We start from the raw sequence: 8936 nt of genomic DNA on the forward strand, positions 1-8936 counted from the left end.
ATGTGGCGAACGGTTCAAAAGCACTGCAGCAAAACATTGGTAGACTTTTCTTTATTGAATAATACATGTTTAATGCCAACCTCCATCGTCATGATACCTCAAGGTGCACTCAATAATACCAGCAAATTGGATACAAATATGATATTCGTCGACGGTGTAGAATACAACTGTAATGAGCAACTTGCGAAGGGAGATACAAAACCTTGGTGCCAGCCAGGTCTCTGAACACTTTACAATGTCTATGAATGTCTTGCTGTTACGTTACTGCTATGATACATCAGGTGCAGATGAACACCAGTGATAAAACGAGACCCACGTAGACACGTGTGCTCTTCGTCACTCCTACTGCCGTGGAAGGTCTTGAATCTGGAACTAATAATGAAAATATCATCATCGCAATTTACAATTCTTTTCCTCATCCTCCTCCCAGTTCTCCACTTCCACCTCCTCCTCCTCCTCCTCCTCCTCCTCCTCCTCATCATCATCATCATCATCATCATGACCTTCATCATCACCGTGATATAACTGGAATACTTTTCAAAACGGCGTTAAATCCAATTCACTCATTCGTCGTCATCTTCATCATCATCATCATCATCATCATCTACATGAATAAGCATAGATAGCTGGGCATTTCATTGTTGTCACAGAGTGAACCCCAAATGAATTTTAATGTCAAATTAGCCTTCTTTGTTTTCACCATATGTATAAATAAGTGTTTTCGAATAGGAACTTGCTTCAAATCGTTTCTGGAAATCTTTTCAGTATTCCTGACTCCCATTTTGGACCAATCAGAACATTAGTTGTCTGTCGTTACGAACATGAACTTGAGCTTCAGAGTGAATGGTTGTGACAGTTAAAATTAATGGAATTTATTAAGAATCATACTGAACAATTCATATATATGAATTTTGATATTTGCTTATTTAAGTTTAAAATAGGATGAATGATTAAGGACGAAGCATACTTGTTTGGACTGCCCATTCACCGCGCCTAATCCCCAATTTCGACGGCCTACAGATCAGATTAGACATACGTTTAAGATAAATCGTCGTGTTTGCGCTGAACTCGGCACTGAAGACGAAGCATCTGAACTGCGTTCCATTGTCTCGATCAATGACGGTATGCACCAGTGTTGTGGCAGCTGTGAACGTGCAGTCCCCGTAGGAGGGGCTGTCGTAGTTGACGTTGTTAGGGTGAGGGTACTGTGTCCATGGGGTGTCCTCACTCTCCCCAGATCGCCAGTCCCAGAGCCACGGGTTCTGGTGATTGCTGACGTTAATCTGATTGCCCAGACTGCCTGAACATGTCAGCTTTATCTGGTCGCCCTCAATATAGTCCAACTTCTTGTCGGTGATGGACATTGCTATGTGCTCTGGGTAGGCTGAGGAACACATATTTGTTGTTATAACGTGTACATGGCAGGGACATTGGGGATAGGTCTGGGCTTTTCTTTACAAACTGGCTTGATATCAGGGTGAAATACCAAAGTGAGTGAGGTGCTGGTTTTAAGGCTGGATATGAAAAGTAATGCGCTGTGTAGACTTGCGTCCTTTAGGCGAGCCAGAAACCGCGAGTTAGAATCAGACCTGTTTCCAGTTTTGCCAATTATACCCATGCCTGTCGGGTTAGTAAACGTTTAAGACCTGCATCACTTCAAACATTCCGCAAATCAACTTAAATGGCCATAATAAAACTGGTCAAACCGGCATTAAACCCACCAAGTCACGAGTGACTGAGATTGAATGTTGCCTTCAAAATAGAACACTAGAGCGCACCGCCGTCATACAGATGGAGTATTCTGGAGTGCAAACAAAAAAACAAAATGGCAGGGGGCTCCACACCCTGCACCCATTGGTGGCATCGAACCCGGGCATTGGCGCTACGACCGAACGTTTTAACCACAAGGCTATCCCTACGCCCACTGCATTATGTTTACATGGAAAACAATTATAATAATACTGGCCAAGACGATATACCCAAATGTAGACCGCCTCCGTGGTCTAGTGGAAAGAGCGCCTGCCCGGGGAACGGAAGGTCGGGGTTTGACCCCAGGCCGCGTCTTACCAAAATACGTTAAATGATTGTACTTCTTGTTACCCTGCCTGGCGCTCGGCATTTAGGGGATAACTCGAAGACAGGCCGCATAATGTGTCAGAGTAGAGTATCCATGTTTAACCACAGAATTCTTTCCAGCATTATAAACCCGACATGAGACCGGAAAAACCCAAGCGGCGACACTTAAGCTTGCACGTCGCTATGAGTTCAACGATCTTCAACACGACGTTAAACCCCATTTCCCTTCACCAACAGTACTTACTTTTGACGGTGATGTTGAGCGTGTCCCGGTCGCTACCGAGAGATCCCGCAATGTACGCCGTTGTGCAGTAGTATTCCGAAGCATCATAACAATACAGTTGAGTCAACGAGAACTGAAGGCTCCCTGACGCTCCACCGACGGCGCCAAACGGTGTTAAGCGGCCATGGCGTGATTCAGTTTGAAGGTCGTCTACGTGTTGGTGATGCACTTGTACGGTTGTATCTGAGGAGATAATTGACACTAAAGGGACGTTTGTGCCACGATGGTCCCTCCTTCCAATCTCCATTTCAAACACCCGTGATAGTCCAGGCGCGTCCGCCGTGCACACGATGAACAACTCGGTCGTAGGGTTGTTGCCTCCAATTACAATCTCTTGCGGTGATGCTGTCAACGATGCAGCTTGCCCTGCAATATTGGTAAAACGATTAATTTATATAATTCATTTCATTTACGAATCCACTCGCTTTTCACACATATCAATTTAATTGAGATTTTGAGGGAAAACGTTTTCTCATAAGTTAGAAACCTGAAATACGTCGATATGGGAAGGTTTTACCTTGTCATAATGTCGTTTATGAAAAAGTCATCATACAGCGATTTGGACCTTACTAATTATATCATATTGGACGTACTTCTGCAGGACAGACGATCATTTCTCAATCATTCGATATATAACGGCAACTGATCGGCCTTTGCCTCCAGGAGATCATGTCTGGCCCCTACTTAATTTAAAGGACATAATTTGTTGTAAATACAATTCGTCAAGTCAACAGAATAACCAATCTCGGTTATCCGACCCAACATATTCCATTGGGCGCAAAAGCAAAATTTGCGGGAAAGGGTATATACTAGTACAGTAAACTACGGTTATAACGAACTCAAATGGACTACTAATTTTAGTTCGTTATAACCGTAGTTCGTTATAAGCATATATACATCCATTAACTACAGCAAATAGTCGGGACCAAAAAAGTAAGTTCGTTATATCCGTCAGTTCGTTATAAGCGTGTTCGTTATAACCGTAGTTTACTGTAAATGGATCGCTGACAATCAGGGATGCCACCAGGTGTCCGCTGTATACACGTGCTGAGATTTCAGTCATTTGAAAAACGATTGGTGTTCTTGTTAGATGAATTTTCTTATTATTGTCTATTATCCCCGTTACAGGACACAGATCCTTATACATATATATATTATAAAACTGTTTATACTCACCTTTCTTCAAAACAGTAAGACACATGGCGCACACCAATAGGCAACAACTTCTGGTAAAATCGACCATGTTAATGACCATGATGGGGTCACGCTTCCTCTGAAAAGATGCTGATGTATGTACACATTGCAAAAGGAGACCGATTTGACAGTGAGTGAGTTACTGTGTTGGGTTAAATAATACAAGAGATCATACATACCTTATGAGAAATGTTGAGGGACCAAGATATTTTATTCTGAGATGACATTCATGGTCTCAATAAATGAATATAATCATAATAATACGAGGCAATAACAATTTAATTGACAGTGAGAGTATTAATGGGGTTTTGTGAAATGGCACACATACTCATTGACACACAATGCTACACAAACACCACACACACACACACACACACACACACACACACACACACACACACACACACACACACACACACACACACACACACACTTACGTATTGATACACAATGCTACACATACACCACGCACATCACACACTTACAACACACAAACAAACACGCCGCACACAACACACATACACCACACACACATATACACAACACACCACACACATACACCACACACACCACACCACACACACACCACACGCACACACACCACACACACACACACACACACACACACACACACACACACACACACACACTTACGTATTGATACACAATGCTACACATACACCACGCACATCACACACTTACAACACACAAACAAACACGCCGCACACAACACATATACACCACACACACATATACACAACACACCACACACATACACCACATACCACACATACACCACACACATACACCACACTCACACACACCACAAACACGCACACGCACACACCACACACACCACACACATACACCACACACACACACACCACACACATACACCACATACCACACATACACACGCACACCACATACACACCATTCATCACACATACACCACACACATACACCACATACAACACACACAACACACACATACACCACATACCACACATACACACGCACACCACATACACACCACACATCACACATACACCACACTCACACACACCACAAACACCACATACAACACATACACCACACACATACACCACACTCACACACACCACAAACACGCACACGCACACACCACAAACACGACACACATACACCACACACACCACACACATACACCACACACACACACACACCACACACATACACCACACCACACCACACCACACGCACACTCCACGCATACACCACATACCACACATACACACGCCACATACCACACACACACACACACACACACGCACACACACACACACACACACACACACATCACCACACCACACCACACCACACACGAGATTTCAGTCATTCGAAACAGGTACATGAGAGCTACGAAAGAACACACAACGTTGCTCGTAGGACCATGACAAATAATATACTCTATATTACAGGGTGAATAACAGACTGTGTATGTGGTTGGAACCGTCCTGTGACTACGGACCTTTAAGCTCTTGCATGCGTCTTGAGAGATGTTGATGTCACGTCACTGTACCTGGTAAAAAGATGCGAGCAAAGGCCTCAAATAGAAACACAGAACATCGATCTATCTGCACGGGTCCTGCATGACAATCTCCTACACGGTGTTGGCTTATGTCCAGTGCGATAGAAACATTGAGGATATAGGACATGAGAATCGAGTACAAGCTATGCTATGTAATGTACGTCATACTACTTACAATACACAAGCTCGATAAGATCCATAGCAGCCTACTGAAATCTGCCATTCAGGTGCGAACTGCGGACGTCCCTGCTTCATTGAATCACGCATAGCCTTTGACTAGGCCAGATAGATTTGTGTTCATTGACACGGGTATTGCTTTCAATGGGTCAGATGTGTATGTGTTCGAATCGTGACTGTATTTCTTAACATTGTGACGTAGTTACTTTCTTCCTTGCCATATCATTTCAAAATACATTTTCAAGCCAGTAAGTATTGCTGTGGTTGATCGCTCAATAGCTGGAATCTTAGGCGAGGTGAGGTGAAATCTGGTTTAACGTTGTGTTGAAGATTGTTGCACTTATATAGCGACGTGCATGTACGTTTGTGTGTGTGGCTGCTTGTACTGTGTGTGTAATGCCGATTTATAGTGCTAGCCCAATGAAATACCATGCCGCAGTTTAACATGAATACCCCACTCAGACACAGTATATTGACTCCGAACCGTCTTTGTTTTAGCCCCAAATTGCCGAGCGCAAGGCAGGGTAACACAAAGTACCATCTTTAAACGTCTTTTGATATGACGCGGCCGGGAACCGAACCCCGAACCTTCCGCTCTACCACTAGACGATGGTGGCATCTTAGGAAGGGGCGGACTGCCTGCACGTCGCTGTAGAGGTAACATAATCTCAAAATAACGTCCGATGCAGTTGACTAGTTTGACCTTGTACAATATCTTCCGGTGTTTGTGCAGGTGAACAAATGGCTTCCTTTGTAAGTGTTAATGGCGGGTGCCGCCGGTGAGGCAGGATATCCACACACCTTGGCGAACACCTGGTATTAGCACTTTTTGATGGTAATTCAGTAAATGAAAAAACGTCAACGCCAAGGAATTATCAGTCTCAATTATCTGCGTATGGGCGTAGAGGGCAAATTAATGGAGGCAATGATTTGAGCGGATCACAGCCTGAGGAATTACTGTCATTCGAGGGCTGCTTGTTAACAAAGGAATCTGTTTTAGCAGAAGCTCGAGAGTAATTATTTGCGGGGTTGGTGTTTTATATAATGCTCATGGAAAGGGTTTCCAAGGTAGCATTAAACTGAAACAACGATTTATTCATCAGTTAATGACAGAGACGATATTTCCCACATGGAATATCCTATTTATTATATACTTTTTGTGTAATTGTCAACCGGAAAATTAATTATTTCATTATAAATGTAAAACCTTGCAACGTAAATTCTCCCTACCTAACACACATGGGCGATTCACCAACCCTTGTATTTGCGACTTAGGAGTAGTCTCGTGTTTGCAAAATATTAAACAAAAGTATCAAAAAATATTTAGGGTCACGAAAATTCTTTATCATACATTTAATTTTGATAATATACACACAAAAAAGTAACAAAAAATATCCTTGAAAACTAGGTGACCACTGTTGAAAGATACACGCAAAATACACGCCGTCCAAGTAACAAAAGTGGCGCTTGGCGAAACGAACAGTCTCAAATGACGAGTTAAATGAGGGGAGGTAACTCTTGTGTGACAATTGCTCCGTCAAAGTGTTATGTTCACTGCAGTCCATATATACTATATTGTTATAGGAGCGGACATATGTCTTAGTTCGGGAAGGATAAGTATCTTAATTCGGGAAGTCCATAGCTCCACATTGAGAAGTTAAGGAGTAAAGGGACAGTGTTCAGTACAGTGTGTTGAGCAGATGGACGATCTGGAGCAAGCAGGTCATAACATAGGCCCAATTGACGCTCAGTACGGTGTGGGTTAAAGTCGCTCATTTCAAGGATGTAGCTCTGAATGTTCTCTCGCTATAGAGAATGGTGTTATTAACCCACGAATAAAGTGAATAAACAGGAGACTGCTACATAGCCATTTAATTGTACATGGATATAGAGAAAACTACACTCATTCTCGTTAGATACCATTTTTAGGAAACGAGTGGACTTTCTACGTTATATGACCGAGCGAAAGCGAGGTTAAATACCATAGAAAGTGCACGAGTTTCGTAAAAATGATATCTAACGATAATGAGTGTGGTATTTTATTTATTACCCACGTTAAATTTATATTAAAGTGTAAATAAATAACAACTTTCGTTCGTTGACAGACCAAACTGAAACTGGTTGCAAAATCTGGTTGTGCATGAATATTGATATATGCCCAAATATGGGCATTGTTGAATTTCTGTGCATACGCATTTCCAACATGCTCTTGCTATTGTGTTTGCAAACATGACGCCCATTGTGGAAACAAACTTGTTTCTAGTATTTACTTTCCAACATCTTAGTATGTAGTATATTTGTAAACGATATATTCGTCACATAAGACAACTCTGCAAGTTTCAAGAATAGCATATACAAACAATCTAAAATCTGAGCCATTGCTGTTCCTGCAAGTCAGTTCATTTATTATTATTAGAGACGGACCATTTGATATTTGGGTGTCGGGGATGGGTGGGTAGAGTCCCGTTATTATTTCTTTCACTGTTAGGGGGAGAGCCTTTTTTCATCTGCAAATTCAACCTACTGAAAGAATGTTAACATTTTCTCACTGTTAACCAACACACAATAACTGTACAAATGTAGGTGATTTTAAAACAGAACATTAAAAACTAGCAGTATGATCAAGCATTTTCACACAATAAAATTTTTTTAAACACCATGTACAGCAAATGCCCAGTGTGCATTTTCTTCAATACGACAAAAAAAAACAAAAAAAACACCTGATCAACTTGACATGTTTGTACTCATCACTGCTAGGGGAAAGTAACGTTTCATTTTTTAAGATTTTGGATGATGGGCATAGCTTTTGATGTAAGCTAATGAAAAGAAACGTTACCGAAAAGATTTACAAAATGGTTGAGAATCAATCGCCCAAACGCAACCAAAACGCAACCAAAACGCAACCAGATCAGTGTGAAGTGAAACTTTTGCTGCATTTGCAGCAAGCCAACCTACAAAGATATGGGTATAAAATAACGATCTACTGTTCATTCACACCCAAACCGTTGGGCAGTGACAAATAACATGCTAAGATTAACAATAAACCAGAGAGAACAAGCCGTTGGTACTATACATCAAGGAGTAACGCATGCAAGGAGTTTGGCTTGTACAGACAGACTGCGCTGGCTAGAGATAGACCTAGGAATGGCAGACCTCCTGTCACCACCACCCAGGAAAACGCTACATACGTTCCCTCCATGTGAGGAATCGTATCAATACGGTGACGCCGTCAGCTGTTTGAGAATTTAACAGTACAACATTCGTCGTTGAAGGGAACAAGTATTCACGGTTTCTGTCTAACCTTTGATAGTCGTGTTTGCTGGCAACACCGGATCTTGTTGATACCATACTTGACGATTTTTTCACTTTGCTAATCCTACATATTTAAAACAAGATATTGTAATGCGTTGTCAGCATTGCGAGCAAATGCAAACATGTTCACGACGGAAGAAAATGAGCTGATCTGGGCTCAGGTTTATCCTTTGATATTAATGTTTTACAGTCACCATACGATTGCACGAATTATCCAAATGACACTTTAAACACTAGCAGAGTGTGTATTACTTTGTCAGTTAGTGTATTGTTTTAACGCGGCAATCAGCAATGTCAGAGTTATATGACGGCGGTCTGGACCAG

The 8936-nt window shown here is 42.0% G+C and overlaps 1 protein-coding gene across 3 annotated transcripts; it reads right to left on the reverse strand.

Moving 5' to 3' along the window:
• Window positions 1-43: 43 nt before the first annotated feature.
• LOC124132892 lies at window positions 44-5423 on the reverse strand. Of its 3 annotated transcripts, XM_048398429.1 has the most exons (6): window positions 5299-5417; window positions 5064-5114; window positions 3536-3632; window positions 2321-2725; window positions 1037-1384; window positions 44-372 (listed from the first exon to the last, which is right to left on the reverse strand). In XM_048398429.1, exons 3-6 carry the CDS (start codon window positions 3612-3614, stop codon window positions 278-280), a joined length of 927 nt encoding a protein of 308 aa, XP_048254386.1. In that variant the 5' UTR covers window positions 3615-3632; window positions 5064-5114; window positions 5299-5417; the 3' UTR covers window positions 44-277. The 3 variants fall into 3 exon arrangements, with proteins under 3 accessions (XP_048254386.1, XP_046353003.2, XP_046353004.2); XM_046497047.2 differs by lacking the exon at window positions 5064-5114 and having other exon boundaries at window positions 5299-5423; XM_046497048.2 differs by lacking the exon at window positions 5064-5114 and having other exon boundaries at window positions 44-366.
• Window positions 5424-8936: the final 3513 nt, after the last annotated feature.

This window comes from Haliotis rufescens, unplaced genomic scaffold (assembly GCF_023055435.1).
Source record: "Haliotis rufescens isolate VD_foot unplaced genomic scaffold, xgHalRufe1.0.p SCAF_18, whole genome shotgun sequence".
NCBI classification, from domain to species: Eukaryota; Metazoa; Mollusca; class Gastropoda; order Lepetellida; family Haliotidae; genus Haliotis; species Haliotis rufescens.